We start from the raw sequence: 21,671 nt of genomic DNA, 5'->3' as shown, positions 1-21,671 counted from the left end.
TTTATTCTTAAGGTAATCTCTACACCCAATGTGGGGCTCGAACTCATAACCCTGAGATCAAGACTGCGCCAGCCCAGGTGCCCACCCTGATCTAAGTTTTTCTATTTGGTAAATGTTGTGAGAGATTATGAGAGACTGACTGGTACATAAAGGGATTTTGTATGAGATTTCTTCAGCCGTAATTCTACCATGAAAATCTCTTCTTTTTTCTTTAAACAGACCCCAGACCTAAAGAGGATGTACAATATAATCAGCTATAGCAGGGTTTCTCAACCTTGGCACTATTGACATTTTGGCTGGATAATTCTTTGTTAGGGTGGCGGCTGGCCGGCCTATTGTAGGATGTTTAGAGGCATCTCTGGACTCGGTATCCATTAGATGCCAGTAGCACCTCCCCACCTTCCCAGTTGAGACAACCAAAAATGTCTTTAGACGTTGTCAAGTGTCCCTGGGGGGGAGCACCCTTCCTTCTCCCCCTCTCCCTGCCACCGTATTGAGAACCTGATTTATAGAAGAAGATAAGAGTAGTGATATTCAGAGAGGCAGAATGGTATAGCATAGAGTCTGTCAAACTTAAATGTGTCGGTAAATGACCTAGGATCTTGATAAAATGAGAATTCTGCTTCTGGTCTTCTATGGTAGGACTGAGAATTCTGCATTTCTAACACATTCTCAAATCTCAAATGATGTCAGTGCTGCTGGTTCAGGGACCACACTTTGAGTAGCAAAGCATTAGTAGAAAGTGCATAGGCTTTGAAATAAAATAGACCTGGGCTTGAATTCCAGCTAACTTACTTCTGGCTTGGATAAGATACCTAAGTTCTTCGGACCTCAGTTTCCACATCAGTAAAACGGAACTAATAATACCCTGCAAGGTTTTATTTATTTTTTTTATTTACTTATTTATTTGGCCCTGCAAGGTTTTATAAGGATTCATGGAATACATAGTGCCAGGCAGAAAGGAAGAACTAGAAGGAGCTATAGTTGGCCTAAAGTAGGAGGCTCAGGTCACCATGGTTACTGCCCTGTTGTGATTTGTCAAGTCGTTGCATTTCATTGACTTTTCAGTGTAAATACCTGTTTGTAAACGAGTATGTTCAAATAATCTGTTAAAAAAGTAATAGTAGTTTGATTTATGATGATAGAGCTCTGAGAAACTATCAGTTTTTCTTGCTATTTTTATGTTGTACATTAACTGAGAAAGGTGCTAATGCAAGGAGATGGTGATGCATTTTGAAAAAAAAAAGAGGAAGAAAAAAAGGAGAGTTGGTACTTGAGGAATTCTTGACTTTTTTGAGGTTAAAGGTAGGTGGACCAAGGGCTCAATTTCAGAATGAGTGGTAGTTAACATATGAATCATGTTACCTTATGCTAATAAGTTCAGGCCGTTTTGCTGCAGAGATGGGGAATAAATCTCTTTCTTGCACTACTTGCTGCATTGCACAATTGGCTTGCTGTTTCAGAGGATTTTTCCACTTGAAAGATTTGATATTTGTCATTTTGAGAAAGTGGGTGCTGAACGTAATTTGCCAGGAGGCTAAACGGTTATGTCATTTCTTATCTGGGCTGGAATTTTACTCTAATAATTCAATCTATCGGTGAGAAGAGCCAAATATGAAAAATTTCTCAAAATTGAGTTGTGAGAGATTCTAATACCATCTTATATTGGAAACAAAGCCTCCTTCTGTTGATTAATATCCCAAATGTTTTCACATGCCCAAGTGGGATTATGATTGGGTTAAACACCAATATTACAGATCATTCCAACATACAAGTGGACATAAAGTAGAACCTTTTGAAAGGGGAAAGCAGAAAGAACGACCCTGGTGTTTTCAGTAAGATCTTACAGCCCAGACACCTCAAGATTTAGGCAAATGCCTCCCTTCTAGGATGCACAGTTCCAGAGGGCAGTGGTGGTCTTTTCATTGCTAGTTGTATATGGTAATGGGACTCTATATGAGGGCACTGAGAAACTTCTTTTCTTATTTCAGAAGAAAGATTGTTTCTGCCTTATCTTTGGGTTCTCCCATGGGGTTTAAGCAGTGCCCGTTGATGGCCTAGGTCTGCAGATCTAGGACGTGGGCAGTCGGGTGAATGCTGGATGCAGTTGTGCTGGTGAAGGGAGAAGGAAGCAGGGCATATACTGGGTTGTGCTGCCATCTGCTGGCCCCCATGTCTGCTCTTTTGTAGGAGGAAGGATTAGGGAGGAACAGTTACTGTGTGCCAGGTACCATGCTAAATGCTTTAAATGTACTATCTCATTCGGTACTTAACAGAGACTCATTAACTTATTCACTCAACAGGTATTTACTGAGTACCCACGTGGACCTAGAAGCGATCAAGACGTACTTAGGACGGAGGTCTTGTCATTGGCTTCATTTTCAGAGTGGGAATTGGAGGCTCCAGCAGGGTACATAGCCTGCTTAAAGTCCCAGCAGAGCCACTGTCTATTCTGAAAGAGAAAGAAGAGGACAGGGACTGTTAGACAGTGGGAGAATCTCAATAATGACCAATGAGGCTAGCAGTTGCTTATTTGAACCTCACAACGAGGCTTTCAAGTCAGTTGGAGAGGTCTTAGCTCAAGTTCCAGTTTACTGTCTGGGCTCTGAAGCAGCACAGCCTAGAGGTTATGAGCGTCTTGGGAGAGCTTGGTCTTGGGAGCTTGATCCCTGGCTCTGCCCTAACCAGCTCAGCGACCTTAGACAGGTTCCTTAATCCTCTTCAGGTGCCTGTTTTCTCATCTGTAAAATGGGGAGTGTAATAATTCTTCCTGCAAGGGGTTGTTACAGGGATTAAAACTGAGTCATTATTGGTAAAGTACTTAGACTAGCATCTGACACGGGTAAGTTCCAGGTACAGGTTGTTACATAAAAGGAAGTAAATCCAGGGCCTCTCATCATTTGGCTCCCTTTTCCAGGCTCTCCTGCACTTCCTCACTTTCCCTTTTTTCTCTGGGTCTATTGTCCTGGTTGCTCTTCCTGGAAACTACCAAGTTCTTTTCATACTGTTGTGCCTTTGCATAGCATGCCTTTCTCACTTGTCTGTTGGCACAGATGTTCTCATTCTCTGTCTAGGCTCTGCTCAAGTGTTCCCCTCTCTTTGTGCCCAAGACTACCACATAGCTACCAAGTGATAGGGCTGAGATTCAAACCCAGGTCATCTGTCTTCCAGCCTGGCTCTCTTTCTGTTAAGCTATGCTACCCACTTGGGAAGCTCCAAGTAGAAAAAAGGAAAGAAACAGAAACCTGGAGAGAAATTTGGTACTTGGTAAACTACAAAAAGAAAGTAGAAATAAGAGATCTTACAAAGAACTTCCTAACTCAGCCATTTGTCTATGGCATTATTTTATTTATTGCATTTGGTGTAAGATACCATTTCAAAACCATTTTGTGAACTTGCTAGTGGGCTTAAATTTTGGCTGGTGGATGATGTGACTGATGACCTCTGATGCATTGCCTCGGTGTCTGGTTTGCCTTTGAATCAAATGGACATTTTCCGTAAGTGAATCCTTTTCACTTGCCATGATCCTACTTGGAATTCCTTGCCTTTGGCTTAAAATGAAGCTTATTTTGCAACGGTTAAGTATTTTCTAGTTGCATATTTAATAAGCTTTGTGTTCTGAATATTCTTCCCTATATTCAGCCTGATATTCTCTTAATATTTGGTGTGTCCACATAAATAGCAATTGATTAACCTCTCTATTCTGCGGCCTTTTCGTGTACTTTGAAAAGTTAGTGATCTAACTTCTTTGAAATCCACCTCCTTTTCCATCCCCCGTCCCCCCCTGCAGTTCAGGTTTGGAACAGCCAATATTTAAGGCATTAGAGCACACAGAAAGATGTTTAAGAGGGAAGGTCCCAGATTTCCAGGATGCTCATAATCTGGTTAGAGAAATAGGATATACATGAAAAGATAATGCAAAGGAGTCTGTCTATCTGTATCTATCTAGCAGTCTATCTATATCAAATGAGGGTGTGTTCCTGTTGAGAGAGAGAGAGAGGAAAAACCATGCAGTGGGGTGAATGGGGAACACCTGCCTCCAGGATTTAAAGGCAGGTTTGTGTCCACAGATGAAGGGGAATAGTGTTCCTGTCAGTGGATCAATGGACGTGGCCTGAGCAAAGGCAGTGGATGGGAATCCTGTGGTTTGAGAAGGGAGAGAGAGATGTGTTTGAATTCATAGGTTCAGGACAGATACTGGAGGCCTTTGAAGGCCAGATTAAGGAGCTTGTATTCATCAAATGCAGTGGGGAGCTTTGAGGTTCATTATTAGGAGAGTGATTTAAAGTGGTCTCCATGCAGAATGATTTGAAATGTGTGGGAGTGGGGTTTGGAAGAGTTTGGAAACAAGGAGCCCGATTAGAAGACAACCACTCTCAGGGGCCTGGGTGGCTCAGTTGTTAAGCGTCTGCCTTCGGCTCAGGTCATGATCCCAGGGTCCTGGGGTTGAGCCCCACATCGGGCTCCCTGCTTGGTGGGAAGCTTGCTTCTCCCTCTCCCACTCCCCGTGTTCCCTCTCTCGCTGTGTCTCTCTTTGTCAAATAAATAAATAAAAAAAATCTTAACCACTCTCGGCCAGGTATCTTGCCGAAACTTGAATTAGCTGGGGCCTGGGACAAAACTAGACTGAATCCAAAGGCCTGGGCACTAGGAGGATGAGGCCAGGGATCAGGGTCTTCTGTGACAAAGAATGAGCAGGGAACTACTAGGCCTAAGATTCAGGAGGTACCAAGGTCTAGAGCCAGTCCTCAGGCCGCAAGGCCAGCCAAGCAGCAGTTTGGGTCAAGCCTGGCCAGCATTGGGCTCAGGAGGTCAGCGCACTTTCCTGTGTCTGGTCCAGGTGTATAGTCAGGGTGTTACTTGTATAAAACCATTGAGAGCCCTGAGCTGGTGTTTGAACAACCCCTGGCTTCTAGGCAGAGCTCCTCTGTGTGATCTTGGGCATGTCTCTTCTTTCCCCCACTCCAGGCCTCAGTTCTTAGTCTGAAAAATGAGAGGAAAGAACTTGATTTCAAAGGCCCTCTGCATTAACATCCTATTTTAGGTGATCTGGGCAGAAGCAGCTCATTGCACAACTCCCCCTTTCATATTTCCTTCTTAGGTAAGAAACCATCTCAGGATTTGAGCTTTTAGGTGTGAAAAAAATCTGCTCGAGGACAGGAAGGATATTGCTTAGGGAACAAGAGCTGGTACTCCAGTAGAAGGGGTAAGTTGGTGTGGGTGAAAGTCCTACCGCTGCCACCTGTGGCCTGAGTGATCTTGGACTTACTTCTCGAAGCCTCAGTTGCCACATCTATAAAATAAGGAGAATAATAGTATTTTTCATATAGAATTGTTTTAAGGTGTGAATGAAGTGGACCTTTAATGGGCATTTAGCCCAGGGCCTAACCCTAGTGAGCACTTGGTAAATACTATCTTCTCATGTTATCATGAGATGGGAGTATGGGAGTAAAGCAGAAGGGTCTCATGCTAGAAGGCACTATGAATTTTCTTCTTTAATCATCTTCATTTTCTTTGATTTCTCTTCAGTTTATCCATGCCTTTGCAATTGTAGGCTCTTGGACTCTCTAGTTAGTCTAAATATAATGAGCTGTATCTTACACCATATTTCTGTTTAAGGATCTTCTTTGTAATTGATGTCTGTTTAGCTTGATGTCCACTGTGACAGCAGGATTTTCTTCTGAGTTCTGCCATTTTCATTCCCTATTCTTTTGTCCCCAGTGTGTCATTTTTCTCTTTTCTTTGTTTTTGATGACTTCTCCAATTATTCATGCTAGTTTTGCATTCTTGTCCAAGAACATTTTTGGTGCTTGTTTATTTTTAATTTTAGAAGTTAAAGGCATTTGAGGTCTTAAAAACCCAGAATTGAGTTTTCTCAGAGCTGCTAATCTTTTTAGCCAGCTGGTGATGAGGCTTCTCTGGTTTGTTACAGGATGATGTGTTCCATCCTCCTGTCTGTGCTTTGTCTAATTTAGATTCTAAATCCACATGTTTTAGTACATTTTTAGCACGTAAAAATTTATTACCAAACTAGTGCTGACCTCAGGTGAAAAAAATCTCGAATGAAATCTTCAGTCACTAGTGCGGACTCAAGGTGTTTAGAAATCACTCCAGCCGCCACTAGGTGGGGTCAGAGCACATCATTTCTAAAGGCACTGGGTCCTTTTCCTCTTCCAGCCCTCACTACCGTTCGACTTTTTGCTTCTTTGCCAAATTTGGACTGAGCGTTGGAAAATTCACAAAAGTTCTCTTTTAGGGAGTTACGTTACTTATGGTTTCCCGGTCCACCTTGCCAGTTTTAATCTCCTGGTTTTAGTTGTTTTGATAATTTGACTTTCAGATAAAACTTAAAACTGAAGCCCAGAGTCATTACTAAACTTATCTGAACTGATCTGGAGTTTTAAATTCAGCAACAGTGTCTTTATCTAGTGTATTGACTGGAGATTGACTGGAGATTAAATCAGTCTCATAAATATGTTAAATCTACAACCCACAGTAGTTCTCATCCATCTGCAGACATGTTTACCAGCCCTGTTCACTCATACTTAATCCTTCCAGTGTTGTTAAACCAGTGTCATCATCACTGATGACTGTGAAACTGAATTAAAAGGTCAGGCTAGAAACAGAACCCTAATGTTTATTTCCTTCCAGGCTAGAGTTGGGGTTCTTCATGAGCTGGTTTGCATGAATGGAGTAATGCTCTAGCTCCGTTTTGCTGGGAATTTTTTTGAAACAATGTGCTTTTAAATACAAACTGTAATTTTTGTGATGTCCAGGGCAGGAGGAGTTAATCAATTGGATAATACTTAGTCATGGGTTGTATTTCGGTCTGCTAGTTACCTCATATTTAGACATTTAAAATTTAGCTCTCTGTCTACCTGCACTGAATTTACAGTTGTTTCCTATTTGTAGCTCTCTGCAGAATTATTATTTCAACATTTGTGATTATTGTTATTTGCTGAATATCAACAGTGTGCTAGGTGCTAAAAAAGATTATTTCTCAGCAACATTACAATGACCACTTTTGTTACATTAGAGAGTTTATTATTAATACAGTCAGCTCCTGATTATTGGGAGTAAGGAACACAGTAGCAGTAGCAGGACCTGAGTAAGGAAGAAGCAGGTAGAAAGCACACATAAATTAGATGTTAAGTGTTATTTACATGCCTGAAAATGATTTTAAGATATAGAATGGAATGTTAAAGGATTAAAAGAAAATTATTGGGGCGCCTGGGTGGCTCAGTCGGTTAAGCGTCTGCCTTCGGCTCAGGTCATGTCCTGGGATCCAGCCCCACATCAGGCTCCCTGCTCAGCGGGGAATCTGCTTCTCCCTCTCCCCCTCCCCCTGCTTTTGCTTTCTCTCTCACTTGCTCTCTCTCTCTCAAATATATGAATAAAATCTTAAAAGAGAAAATTATTATAGCAGTAGAAAAAGTGCTACATGGCTTATACAAAACCATCTCAAGCTCATAGACTCAGAGGGTGTTAATCCTCAAAGACCACTTGATGATTGTGGAAGCTGAGACCCAGAGAGGTTAAGTGACTTTCCCAACACAGCAGGTTTGGGTGTTTTATAGCTATTTGACAAGGCTATGATTGCTCTCATGTTGTGAGCTAAATTCCAAAGACAGAGATTGTCTTCTTTGCTTTTGGGGGACTGTATTGCTTTTATAGCTCCGTAACTGTATGGTTTCTTTTTGCTCTGTCATCTGTCAGCTGATTTTGAAACGCCTTATCTTTTTTCATAGCATCATAAAATCGGGGCCTTGCACGGGGCATAAGAGATTGACAGAAGAAGAAACCGAGGCCCAGTGGAGTTGTGTGGCTCACTCAGGGTTATATATAGGCTTGTGTGTGCGGTAGAGGGAGGGAGTTTAGGATCCAGATCCCCTCTCTGGATTCACTGCTCTCTCCACTGTGGCAGAAAACATGCCAGAAGCTACAAAAATAAGGACTTCTTTTTTCCCCCTAGAAAACTATCATTCATTTAGTTTTGAAAGACTGAGAGTTTAAAACCTCCATTTTGTGGCTTCCTGAGGTGTTGTGATTTGTTTCTTACTAGTTTCTTTTGTTCTGTGGAAGTTTTTCTTGGTTGGTTCCCTGAGATTTGGATTTCCTTGCCAAGGAATTTTTAGAGAGAAAAAATCAGTGTGTGTCACCAAAGGGGGAAAATACATACCTTAAGACCCAATTATGCAATTAGAATTTTAATACGGAGTGTCATATATTCTTCCTTCTTCATTGCAATCGTTACTTAGAAGACTAGAAGCTACTCAGAATCCTCATCTGGTCATCATCATCATCATCATCACCATCAACATCATCAGCCAACCAGAAGCACTTACAGAGTGGCCACAGGTTATGCAGCACCTGCTCGGATTCTGGGAGACTTAAAAGTGTGTGTGTCTGTGTGGTGTGTGCGTAGTAATCCTTGCCTTCAAGGAGTTTGTGATCTGCAAGATTGGAGGAAAGACAGGAATCTTGGGGAAAGACAAACACATTTCCTGTGTATGTAAAGTACCTATTGACTCACTTACCTGGATTTGGACGGGGGAAGGGGACAGTGGTGAGGTAAAGGAACGGACTTTAGAAGGATCTGGTTCTGGATAAATGGAAGCACGATGGTTTGCTGACTTGGGAGGGCACAGGCTGGGTTGTGACAAGCAGGGTAATTGGTTGGAGGGAGGAAGTAATTGGTGGAGGGCCTTGAAACCAGTAATTTAAATAGATTTGGCAAACAACAGATGATTGGAGGACTGGGAGAGGAAATTTACTGGCTGTGGTTGATTAAGGCAGAAACTGACAGGCAAGAGGTTGGAGGTGGGGTTTTTTGCAAAGAGAAGGTTTTTGCCCAGATTTAGATGAGGGATGTAGGGGTTGTGATTGGTAGAGTAGAAAAGTTAATCTCTTTTTTTGGAGGATCCCCTTTTCCCCTGTGTTGGGAAATAATGGCTGACTAGGCTTGGGGTGTCCTTTACCTGTGACAGGACACGGCTTGATAGTTTTGCAATTTTGGCTCATGAGACATAAGACCCCACTTCTGTGGTGTGGGGATACCACACCCTGAGTTGGGGCGTGTCGGTTTTACCCCTGCGTTACTATACTTTTTTATCCTCTTTGATTACCAGAATAGATTTTAATGGAGCTCATTATTCACTTACTGCACAGCAAAATCCTTTTTGTAACTTTTTCCATTGTGTTTATCTTGTAAATAGAAGTATTTGGCATCTAGGTTTTTTGTTTTTTGTTTTTTTCCCCAAAATGGTTAAATAAAAGTTGTATTTAGGTTAACATCTTAAATTTTCTAGACTTTTGTAAACCGGTTCTTGTAGGCCAGCCATGACTGTAGAAGTCAGTCAGGGATAAATATTGAGAAGGGAAATCACAGTCATCCTTGGTTTTCCGTTTCTGACATAGTGGTAAACACGTGGCACATGTCCTGAGCCCAGAGAGACACTGTTCCTTCATTGCTGTATCTGTAAGGGGGCTAACCTCTTGACAATTTTTATGGCAAATGCTAGGGCAGCTTGTGAGCTAAATGCTAATAAGTGAATGCTGGGTTTGTCTGTTCTCTTTCATCTTCTGTGGAGTAGACAGCTAATCGAATAGCATTCCTTGTGTGGCTGAAAAATCTAGTCCCCCAGACCTCTATGAAATGGAATGTTGTTTCTCTGGTAGCTTTTTCCAGATTTGAGTCTCCTCTGTAAAGTCGAAGTTTCTCTGTGGTCTAATTCGTGGGCATTTCACATATGGTGGCCAAAGGTGATTCTCTTTTTTCAAGAACGTTGTCATTTAGTCTAGTTGTTCTAGCTATGGCCTTTTCCCGTCATGTGGCTGGCTGGTTTCCTACTGACCCTCCCTGGTTCTATCAGTAAGGGAGAGGGATTCGATTGTTGATGGCTGCATGGCCCAAGGAAAGCAGTGGGAGAACTGCAGTGTGAAGGCTCGGAAGTAAAAAAAAAAAACAAATGGTAGTTTTAGGGCTGTGAGTCTAAACGTGGCCAACTGTAAGATGACTGTTGTGGATGTTATTCATAACGTTTCCCCGGTTAATAGACCCCAATCAGCGCTCTAGTTTATTGGTGCCAGTTGCTTCCTACAACAGAAAAGTGCTCTGTTCCTGCCGCGGACGGTGAGTCCTTAGTGCTATTTACTTAAAACATTCTAGGTTGATAAATTACAAGCACTTCACTTTGGGTAAAGCTCATAAATCCAGCCCCTACGAAAAATAACAAGCTGACAACACTTAGTCCTGTTTATAAAGTTCAGACGCATCTATCTTTGATAGAGGCTCGAGTATGTATCTATGAAATGGCACTGCAGCCTGTTAAAAGTAAGAGCCACAAAGCGAGAAGCATTGTACTTCCAGGCTCCCCACCATTAGCCCCCTCCCGCTTGAAGGGCACCTCGAGGACGAGGCCTGCAGAGCAGGAGCTTACACACCGTGGAGTCCAGATTTGCGCCCCCTCCTGCTTTTCTTCTTCCCACAAATCACCTTTCTCACTCCCGGCACCTCTCTTTTCCTGTCTGCAAAATGATCATCTGCCTGTGAGCATCCCTCCTCTCCAGTAGGTTGAGATGAGGCGCGGAGCCGTGGTGGTGTGCACGGAGCAGTTTGAACACTCGGGCCAGGTGGAGAGACATGGGCCTCAGTGACACTTAAGCAGAACCAGGAGTGGTTCTATTTTTGGCAGTCTGTTCAGGAAAAATGACAAACCCTAACAAAAAGGCCTTTAAGTAGTTTAAGTGCCAAGCCCGAAAGGCTTACGTGCTAACAGGTATCAGAAAAGGAAATATTTTAATAAAAAAATAAACATGAGACTCATCCCCCTGGCCTGGCTCCTTGGAGATCTGGCAGGTGTTGTCAGGGGATGCATGACCGCTCGGAAGCTGGGACCGAGCGGCGTGGTTCCCCATCAACTTGTGGAGAGTCCGAAGCGTCACATGCATCGGGCTGAAGCTGCGTTTTCAGTACCGCATTGAACATTCAGTATTGCAGATAGGGTAATTATGCTGCTTGTCAGATACTAGAAAAGTGCAAAGAACATTCCTTCACTTTGCAACAGCTTGGACCCAAGCGGCAGACATGCTGTTCCCTCCGGCTGGCATGACCTCCCTTTCTTTAGCCCCTTCACCAGGGTACCAACTGCTGCCTGGCTCCCAAAACCCGGCTCAGACAGTGTCTCCTCTATGAAGCCCCTGACCCCACCCCCCAGGCCTGAGCTGTGTTCCTGCAGCACTCTATTCTGTTAGCATTTACCAGGGTGCGTTTTCGTGATCCATTTACCTACCTGTCTTCCCTGTCAGACATGAATGGGGACAGTGTCTTGTCCTGAACTCATCATTTATCTCTTGTGCCGAGCACAATGACTAGGACGTAGTGGGTGCTCAATAAATGTTTGTCAAATGAGTGATAGCATGGTTAGCTCGATGAGAATTGATGGTGTCCTTTCTGATCTGTCATCCATCATCCATGGAGTGAAACAGGACCGGGAGGCTTTACACGGCACCACTTGAGAATGTAAGGAGAGGAGGAGGGGTTCGAATGAATAATAACCACCCTTTATTGAGTATTTACCGTGGGCTGGGCACTATATTTACTAAAGTATTTAGGATTTTATTTTATTTTATTTTTATTAAAGATTTTTATTTATTGAGAGAGAGAGAATGATAGAGAGCATGAGAGGGTCAGAGGGAGAAGCAGACGCCCTGCTGAGCAGGGAGCCCGACGTGGGACTTGATCCCGGGACTCCAGGATCATGACCTGAGCCGAAGGCAGTCGCCTAACCAACTGAGCCACCTAGGCGCCCTGTATTTAGGCTTTTAAAATATATTAATGCACTTAATCCTTAGATCAGTCTGCTAAGACAGGGTCTGTTTATCATCCCCTTTGCAAAGCACAAGGAAATTCAATAACTTGCCCAAGGTCACACAGTGACAGTGCTGAGATTCATACTGATGTTTAGGTAACTGTCACCTACCTATGCCTCTTAGACTGGTTCCTGGAAAGAATTAAACCCTAGTGTACAGAGGTAGCCACCTTAGGTAATTATTTAACTTCTCTCCCTTGTATCTAGAATAGATATGGTTATATTCCATCCTTGGGAAGAAAAAAGGAGAAAACAATCACCTGAATAACCTTTTGGTAGATAACTACTTTCTGTGGTTAAAATGAGAGAGGTGGAGTTTGTTGACAAAGAATTGGTTTTAGGTGGTAGTTTTGGTCCTTTTGGAAGCACGGCGATATTCACCAAACTGAACTATAAATGCTTTCATTTCCTACAAGGACCATCTAAGTTGTTTTTTTCCTTTATTTAAGTGATCTCTGCACCCAACGTGGGGCTCAAACTCACAACCCTGAGATCAAGAGTCGCATGCTCCACTGACTGAGCCAGCCAGGCACCCCCATCTGAGCTTTTTTGCCTCTAGACCTTTGCATACACTATTGCCTGTGCCTGGAACACACTACCCTGCTCGCTCCTTCCCCAAGCCTGGTCTTCACTTGGCTCCTCTTTCCCACCATAAGAGTAGATTTAGATACCATTTCCCACCCCTCCAGGATAGAGGGTCCCTTCTGAGGGGTCCCTACAGCCTCTGAGGGTCCCTGTGTGGCACTCACAAGTGTTGTAGCACTGGAACCACACCTGGAGTTGATTATTGTGTGTAGGGTGAGGGAGGTGATTATCTGTTCCTGATTGACTAATGCCCTAGTCCTGTTCTGTAAGAGCAGAAACCGTCTTCTTTCTCTCTTTATCTCCTGCACCTTGGGTGGTGCTTGGACACAATGTGTGTTCACCAAGTATTTGTTGAAGGATTTTTTTTAAAATCATTTTTTTAAAAAAGATTTTATTTATTTATTTGACAGCACAAGCAGGGGGAAGGGCAGAGGGAGAGGGAGAGGCAGGCCCCCCACTGAGCAGGGAGCCTGATGTGGGGCTTGATCCTAGGACCCTGGGATCATGACCTGAGCCGAAGGCGACACTTAACCGACTGAGCCACCCAGGCGCCCCAGATTATTATTATTATTATTTTAAAGCTTTTATTTATTTATTTGACAGAGAGAGATAGGGAACACAAGCAGGGAGAGTGTGAGGGAGAAGCAGGCTTCACGCTGAGCTGGGAGCCCGATGCGGGGCTCGGTCCCAGGACCCTGGGATCATGACCTGAGCCGAAGGCAGATGGTTAACGGCTGAGCCACCCAGGCACCCTGTCCCGGATTATTTTTTTTGAGAGCAAGACCGTGTGCGAGCTGGGAAGGAGGGGAATGGGGGGGAGGGGCAAGGGGAGAGGGAGAGAGAGAATCCTAAGCAGGTCCACGCCCAGCATGGGGCCCGATATAGGGCTCAATCTCATGACCCTGAAATCAAGACCTGAGCCAAAATCAAGAGTTGGACACCTAACCGACTACATCACCCAGGCGCCCATAATGGGGGCTAATTTTGCTTAAAGTTTTTGAGACTTGGGTTTTTGAAGTAGGCAAGTCTTCTGTTAGACGGCCATTGTTTGCTGTGTCTTGTATGTACAAAGTCACCTGGGCACTGTGGGCAACAGAGATGACCGATATCGCTCTTGCTCTGCGGCGCCTACAATCTTGGGAGACATTCAGATGTTCAGGTCACGTCACAGCATCAGCACAATGCAGTGGGTCACTGATAAAACTGTAAAGATGGGCACGGTCACATTCTGGTGAGTCAGCTGGCACCAGAGAAGCCTCCCTTCACAGAGTGTCATGGGAACCACCTGGAGCAGCTGTGACCCGTGGTTCTTGTTTGTAAAGAAGTAGAGGCCCAAATTAGGAGGACTAAGCAAGCCTCATACACTTGGGGAAGGGCATGTTGAAAAATAGAACCTCATGTAGGTACACAACATGCTGGAGGTTAGATTTAACCCAAAAGAAAAACTTCTTGGGGCGCCTGGGTGGCTCAGTTGGTTAAGCGACTGCCTTCGGCTCAGGTCATGATCCTGGAGTCCCGGGATCGAGTCTCACATCGGGCTCCCTGCTCGGCGGGGAGTCTGCTTCTCCCTCTAACCCTACCCCCTCTTGCGCTCTCTCTCACTCTCTCTCTCTCTCTCTCAAATAAATAAAATAAAATCTTAAAAAAAAAATAAAAAAAAAAAAAAAAAAGAAAAACTTCTTAATTACTTAATGATAGAGCATCTTCTTTTATAAATAGAGCTAATAAGAGTTTAAATCAAATGTATTTAGAACATCTCTACTTGGTTTCCTCCAGCACTTTAACTTATCCTAACACTTAGTTGCTCATCTATTCCTCCTGTCTGCCATCTCTCCTCTAGTGGAACCACCTGGTGCTCAAGCCAGAAATGCAGGTGGCACTCTTCATTCTTGCTCCCTCAGTCCCTACCAGCACTCAGGAGTCAGCTCTGCGACTGCCTCTTTTCCAATTCTCAGGCTGTCTTCTCTCTCTCCCACTGCCTTCTTCAAGGCGGGAGTTGGCCTCCTTTCTGCTTTTCTTGATTCCAGGCTCCTTTTCTCCAACCCATTCTCTGCCCTGTTGATGGAAACATATTCTAGAATATTGATCTGATCCCATCACTCCTCTTCCCAAGAGTCTTCAAGGACTCCATGGCGAGCCCCCTGGCCCCCACATGATGCCACATTCCCACCACACCCCATCTTGAGTTCAGGGTGTTTGTCTCAGCTCTACCAGATGACTTGCATTTCACTGTAGATATCATGATTTTTTTTTTTTTTTTAAAGATTTTGTTTATTTATTTGACAGAGAGAGAGAGTGAGAGCAGGAACACAAGCAGGGGGAGTGGGAGAGGGAGAAGCAGGCCTCCCGCCAAGCAGGGAGACCGATGCGGGACTCGATCCCAGGACCCTGGGATCATGACCTGAGCTGAAGGCAGACGCTCAACGACTGAGCCACCCAGGCGCCCATGATTTTCTTTTTTAGAATTCTTTCTTTCCCTCCTTCATCTAACTCTCACTTGTTCTCTAAAGCCTTTTCTTTTTTTTTTAAGATTTTATTTATTTATTTGACAGAGAGAGACACAGAGGGAACACAAGCAGGGGGAGTGGGAGAGGGAGAAGCAGGCTCCCCACTGAGCAGGGAGCCCGATGCGGGGCTCGATCCCAGGACCCTGGGATCATGACCTGAGCCGAAGGCAGACGCTTAACGACTGAGCCACCCAGGCGCCCCTAAAGCCTTTTCTGACTTAGGTCCTTGCTTGTGTCTCCCACAGGGACCACGAGTCCACCATTTTGCATTCTCCGTGTCTGACATTGGGCACATAGGATGTGCTCTGTAGTGCTTATTGAAAGAGAGGGAGCAGAGGCTTTAATTCACATTGAGCTGTAAAGGAGCAATATCTGGCTCTTCCAAGAATGGGTTTGGTTTCAGGGCAAGAGAAGTATTATGACATCAGTTTCTTACTGGAAAAGTTGGTTGGGGAGTGCTGGTATAGAGCAAGACAAATGGAAGACCTCAGAGCAGGAGAAGAGGCCATTGAGGAACTGAAGGGGTTTCCTACCTTAGATCACCAGGAAAAAGGCCAGTGTCTGATTCAGAAAGCTGCCAAAGAATCTGTGACTCAGTTTCCTTATTTATACTTAAAGGGAAGGGTCTACAGTAGGTAGTTACTCTGGCTCACATCTGACTCTGACATTCTATGATCCTTACAGTCAAAGTTAAGAATCTTGAATAGGGCATTCTGAATTGGTGTGAGACTTTCCCCCCCCCCCCACTTTATTGCAAGCTTCTTGGGAACAAAGACATTGTCTATTCCCATTTGGCAAGGATCGTTTTGCATTTTAAAAACAAAGAAGTAGAAAGGAATACAGGAAAACTGCATTAATATGATACTATGCTTGAGAATTTAAACTCCCCCAAAGTCAAGAAATTCGCTCATCATCCTCTTCGCAGCTTTGGTTCAGATGCACTGCACATCCAGCTTGTGGACGGCCCCTCCGTGGCCGGGCCCAGCCCCACTGTGGCCGGGAGTTATGGCAGCCTGGGAATCGATGCTGTGATCTTCCTGGCCCTTGGGTATTTCACTTCTCCAAGTTAATATCTGTTCTTTAGCGTTACATTATCTCGTAGAAAGGTAGTCATTTATAATTTATATACTGTGTACTGGCTTAAAATAGAGACAAGAGGATAATCAGCATCCCGAAGCTTCTAGTTTTCCAAAGTAATATTTCTTCAGTGAAGTCTGCCTGTAGGAATTAAAAACCTGCCTTGAATTAAAAAACCCTTTGTGGGGCGCCTGGGTGGCTCAGTTGTTAAGCGTCTGCCTTCGGCTCAGGTCATGATCCCAGGGTCCAGGGATCGAGCCCCGCATCGGGCTCCCTGCTCCGCGGGAGGCCTGCTTCTCCCTCTCCCACTCCCCCTGCTTGTGTTCCCTCTCTCACTGTGTCTCTCTCTCTCAAATAAATAAATAAAATCTTAAAAAAAAATAAAATAAAAAACCCTTTATGCTATTGTCAGACTGGAGAAATGCGTGTGCCGACAAACATTTAGTAAGCCTTACAGAAGGGGAAGATCATCATGTTTTTTTTTTGTTTTTTTTTTTTTTAATAAAACTTGTCATTTAATTTTATTCTACTCAAAATCCTTTCTGAAGACCTCAACCTTTGGAGTGTTCCAGGGGCCTCACTAAAGTCCCGGAGAGGTGATGGGGCAGAGCTGGAAGGGTAGACAGAAGAAATGGCCCCAGTAAAGGACAAAAGCCAATTCATATCTCAGCCACTTGTCTGCTGCAGTTTTGGTGCCCTTCCATCTAGCTTGCTACTTTGCTCTTTGACTGTAAACACAGAGAAGGGTTGGGCTTTCCTGTTGAGTACCTCGTAGAGAACACACTGTTCATTCATATATATTAAAAATAGAAGGCCTAGTTGAAAAATCCTCTGTACAATCAGGTTTTAGCAAAAGCCAATCAGTTATCAGAGGTCTAACTTATTTTTTCCTTCTTGCTTTTATAACATGTCTCTGAACCCTAAATTTTCTCCTTTTCCTTTTCATTATGCATCTTCCGTGTGCCAGGACATTGGGAGAAGATTTCTAATGAGGGCAGGAGAAGGACAGATGCTTCTGCAGTCGAGTGGTCTTGCCCTTCCTGTGTTTGGCGACTTTGCATTTGAATCCCCAAATTATTCTTACTTTGACCTCCATCTCTGGGATGTGTCTCATGTGCTCACAGCTGTACCCGGTGTATATCTGAATGTCCACCAGATTGGGGGGGGTGATGAGGCTGGGGGGTGAGCCCAGCAAGGGGGCTAGTGTGGGACATCCTGAGTGATTTAAATTGGAAGCCACAAGGTGGCAACATTTACTAAGCGGCTGGGCATTTTCTTCTCTCATTAAGATGTTGAACTTGCTTTTCCATTTTCTCAGATTGAAAAGCTGAGAAAAGGGTTTAGCAGCCATTGCTTTAGGTCCTTTCAGAAAGTGAAACTGTAGGATAAGTGTGCTGCCGTATATTGGTGTCTGTTCATCCCCTGGGTTTAGATACCAAGAGTTTGAAATTGCTCCGTGTGACTGTGGCTGAGTCACCTCTCCTTTGGCCTCAGTTACGCATCAGGATAGGAGAGATGTGTGGTTGGGCTGACTGGTAGCTAATGGTTCTTTTTGTGCGTGATTTATGACTTCAGTTACAAGTTACTCCCCTCTGTTGCTTTTTAAAAAAAACTTCCAGTAAAACTAGTCTTTAAAACAAAACAAAACAAAACAAAAACCCAGTAGCTTTTTATCAAAGGACAGTGTCATGATTAAAAAAAAAAAAAAATCAACGACAAAGTCTCAAAGAAATTAATGTCCTAGAAGCTAGCCATCTCCCTGGGTTAACTCAAGAGGCTAGACTCTCCTAAATGAGGATGCTTATTTACCAGCTTTCCTAAATTAGCAGCTTTGGGGATATTAAGATCTGTAAGGAACTGTCCAAGGGAGGTATTGTGTATGCTTTGCAGTGATTAAGCCATTAAGCTCTAATTGGTATTTTCCCACTCACGGTTTGTGTAGGAAGCTTTAAAATTATTTAGGAATTCTGTGCTCATCAGCCATCTTAGTGTCATCCCCACATTTTAGAACCTGAGAGCAGGAAGTGCAAAGAAAAGGTTTTTGTTCAAGCGGATTATGACTTTTGCTCACAATACCCTCCCTGTTGGTCTGTTATATTGCAGATGAAGTGGAAAGGGAAGGACCTGTTTGACTTGGTGTGCCGGACCCTGGGGCTTCGGGAAACTTGGTTCTTTGGACTGCAGTACACGATCAAGGACACCGTGGCCTGGCTCAAAATGGACAAGAAGGTTGGGCTGGAACTTGATGAGACCAGTGAGGCTGGTGTGTGCTCTGGTTTTTCCCTGAGCATGTGCCTAGCTACTTTGCTCATCATGGGGCACTAGGGACACCCAGTAGAGAAGGGGGCAAGTCCTGAAGTAAGTCGTGTAGAGAACAGGTCCCGGAGATGCCACAGGCTTTCTGCTCCTCCTAGGCCAGCAGAACCAACCAGGATGAAGCTGTTGCCCTCCCTGGCTTCTTTACTCATCGTCACCAGGCTGATTGCTTCTGGCTTTATGCTGTTCAATTTATTGAACCACTAGTCAGGCTTTATGAATAAAAATTACTATTACATTATTATCCTTTTTTTTTTTTTTTAAATAGTTTATGTCTTTGAAAGATTTGCCTGGGACTCATGTTCTTTAGGGAATGTTTAAGTCTTTTTTGAGAAACACTGTGGCCCAATTCAATTTAGTCATTAACATGATCCAAGGAATAGAGAGTGCCCCACTTCCTTTGGTGAACAAACAATGTCTGTTTTTTTTTTATGATTCTCTGGGCCTTCTGAGGTTTGGAAGACAAGTTGGGGCTCCCGGCAGTTCTAATGTGGCTTAGAAATGGATATTACCTAAGGAAACTGCTGTCTGCACGGATTTATGTGTGCACACACACGAAGGCACACTTACCTACTTACCTGCCTACCTAACCATGAAGACGTTTGGGAACAGGGCCATTTTTTTTTGTTAGTAGCCCCTAAAAGACCCCTAGATCTCAAAGTAAGTCAATACCCTCTGCAATTGATTTTATCATCTGCTGCATGGCGTGATAGACAATGAACGCCTCCTGTTTTTTTTTTTTTTATAAGTTTGACTCTAAGCTCAAGTGTTCAAATTGTGTTTCCATCTGTACACAGTAATCTGAATCTTCATGTTGGAATCTCCGCTGGTTATAAATTTCGTATGGTAATTCCCAATGGTCATGAACATCAGAGTGCCACCATGTGCCGTTATCAGTGAGAGAGTCCTAGATCTGGTTTATTTTGGGTCTCCTGGACATTGCCACCTGGAATTTGGGCAGGAGCACGAAGAATTATCTGCCTAAGACAGCAAAACTTTCTGTATCTTTTTGTGATTCTCCGCAAAGTAAATTTTAAATCATACCTGAGTATTGGCCAAATGGATATTAGATTGGGGGCATCAGGAGCCATGGAACCTTGCTGCTCAAAGGAAATAAATTATGACACATGTTAATGGAGCCTTGTAGCCTGTCACATGGCATGTTTATGTCCTGAAATGAAATTCATTCTGGAGAGCAGATGGTTCAGGCTTTTCAGTGGGTGGATGAAATTGTTCGAAGATTAAAGACAGTGTGGTTTACGGACTGTGCTCAAGTATCTTGTAGGCATCTCTGGAGGTTCCTTGAAACAAAGGGTTGCCACCATGGACACATTTCACTTTTGTTGCTCAATTAATATTTAGAGGATTTCACAAAGATGAGGTTCATCATCTCTAAGCTCCCTCCCAATATGGACCTAAACGTTGGGGGTTGACAGGAAGAAAAAAGAATAAAGGAGGATTCCCACAAGTTCAGAAAATTAAAAAAACCTCAGCCTACTGTAAAGGATAGTGCCCAAGACCTTTGAGCTATAAATTTCTAGTTTTTAACTATCTCTGTGGCCTTGAGAACATCTGTGCCTTAATAATCTTAGCTCCACTCACCCCTTGAGGATATTGATTAATTTGGTTCAGAAACGCCATGTGAGGTGAACATTACCCCTTGTTATAGATGGCTTTGTGAATGCTTCAAACTGTAAGATCATAACCTTTGGGAAATGTGATGGATTTGGAGAGGGAAAAATATTTATATGTCCCTGAAAAAGGTTCTTTGATGGTGGCAGGGGAGGAACAGGTGCCAACATAGCTTGTTCTTTTGCTCTGTAATTGTGCAGGTGCTGGATCATGATGTTTCAAAGGAAGAGCCAGTCACCTTTCACTTCCTGGCCAAATTTTACCCTGAGAATGCCGAGGAGGAGCTGGTTCAGGAGATCACGCAACATTTATTCTTCTTGCAGGTACACCAGTCCGTGCTAGCCCCGCTTGTTCTGAGAGAACTCACCCAGGCCTGGTTGCCAAGGCAGCCTGGATGACCCCCTTGGAGTTGACCACAGATGCCTTTGCATTGTGAAAATGTTCTGCCTCTGGGAAGTCAGTCCCTTTGGTCCCGTAATGAAGGGGAAAAATCTTCAGAATAGAACCGTACTTGAGAGATGTGAATTGGTGTCATATGAAATGGCAAAACTTTGGTAGTGTAAGAAGGGGTACCTGACTTGAAGCCTCTTTGAAGATGGATCCTGTTTTCTTGTCGCTGAGTGGAAAGTACCTAGTAGTTACAAAGGAAGTCCAAAGAGAGAGTCTTAGAAAGAGTACTTATTCCAAAAGTTTGAAACCTGCTGTCATTAAGACAGGACTTCAGAACTCCAGTGAGTTGGAGTTTAACTCCATGTGGCTAATCCTACACATGTGGAACTTCAAACATGGTGCTTCATGCTGCCCATTGTCTATAAATGTCTTATTCATCTCCCGCTCCTTCATTAGAGTGTAAGCCCCTTACAGGCAAGGCTCACTGAGTGCCCAGTCGGCATTCCAAAAGTAACTGCTCAACCGAATTGAAGAAATGAGGAGCTCTGTAATTGTGGGTTCAAAGACCGCTAGTTGGCTGTCTGGGGGCACAGTGAGTCGGGGTCAATTTTGCTGGTGTTCTTATTGCTTGATCAGAGTTCTGCCCCAGTTTTGTGGGTAGTTGCAGTGACTGGCGCGGGAGCTGCTTGTGTGCCCAGTGGTGCTTACTGTCAGTAACAGAGAAGATTGCACAGGGGCATTAGTGACGTGATTTCCCGGAAGTAGTTGTATGTATGTTGTCACATAGTCCTCGTCTAATTAGTTTGAGCTTCAGATTGGTATGTTCAGTAAATACTAAGTTAAATGTAGTAAAACCCCCAAATAATTTACTTTACAAAAAAGTGTATGTATATATTTACATATATATATATGTATACATCCCCATCCCTAACATTTTCCTTCAAAGGGAAACCCCCTCAGTTTTTCTGTAGTGTGGATTTTTTCCCCCTTTGAAAAGAAACCAAGGGATTAGAAAGTTGCGCTGCTTTGAATAAAACCGCATAATGATCTCCGAGGCCCCAGAATGTGCTAGCGTTATCGAGATGGCGCTTAGAAGCAGTGCCCATCCCTCATGTGACTTTGGCTTAATTTTCCCTCATACTGAAAAATTAGAGTGTTTCGTGGCTGAGCAAGGCAACGTTTACTACGTCTATGAATCTGGTCAGTGTTGACATCTGTGAAAAGAAAGTTGGCTTTCCTGTTCTGTTTATTTCAGTGTGCCCTGCTTGGTGAGGCCCTCTTGCCTCTGTGTCTG

The 21,671-nt window shown here is 43.7% G+C and overlaps 1 protein-coding gene across 4 annotated transcripts in view; it reads left to right on the top strand.

Annotated features, from left to right (window-relative positions):
* The window catches only part of NF2 (NF2, moesin-ezrin-radixin like (MERLIN) tumor suppressor), a 75,975-nt gene that overhangs the window by 6,483 nt on the left and 47,821 nt on the right, over window positions 1-21,671 (top strand). For all 4 annotated transcript variants that reach the window (XM_078060797.1, XM_036123148.2, XM_036123150.2 and 1 more), the window contains exons 2-3: window positions 18,143-18,268; window positions 20,188-20,310. In XM_078060797.1, the coding sequence (XP_077916923.1) occupies window positions 18,143-18,268; window positions 20,188-20,310 (249 nt within the window). The remainder of the gene's footprint in view (window positions 1-18,142; window positions 18,269-20,187; window positions 20,311-21,671) is intronic.

This window comes from Halichoerus grypus, chromosome 13 (genome assembly GCF_964656455.1).
Source record: "Halichoerus grypus chromosome 13, mHalGry1.hap1.1, whole genome shotgun sequence".
Classification (NCBI taxonomy): Eukaryota; Metazoa; Chordata; class Mammalia; order Carnivora; family Phocidae; genus Halichoerus; species Halichoerus grypus.
This window is presented reverse-complemented; position numbering and strand designations above follow the sequence as displayed.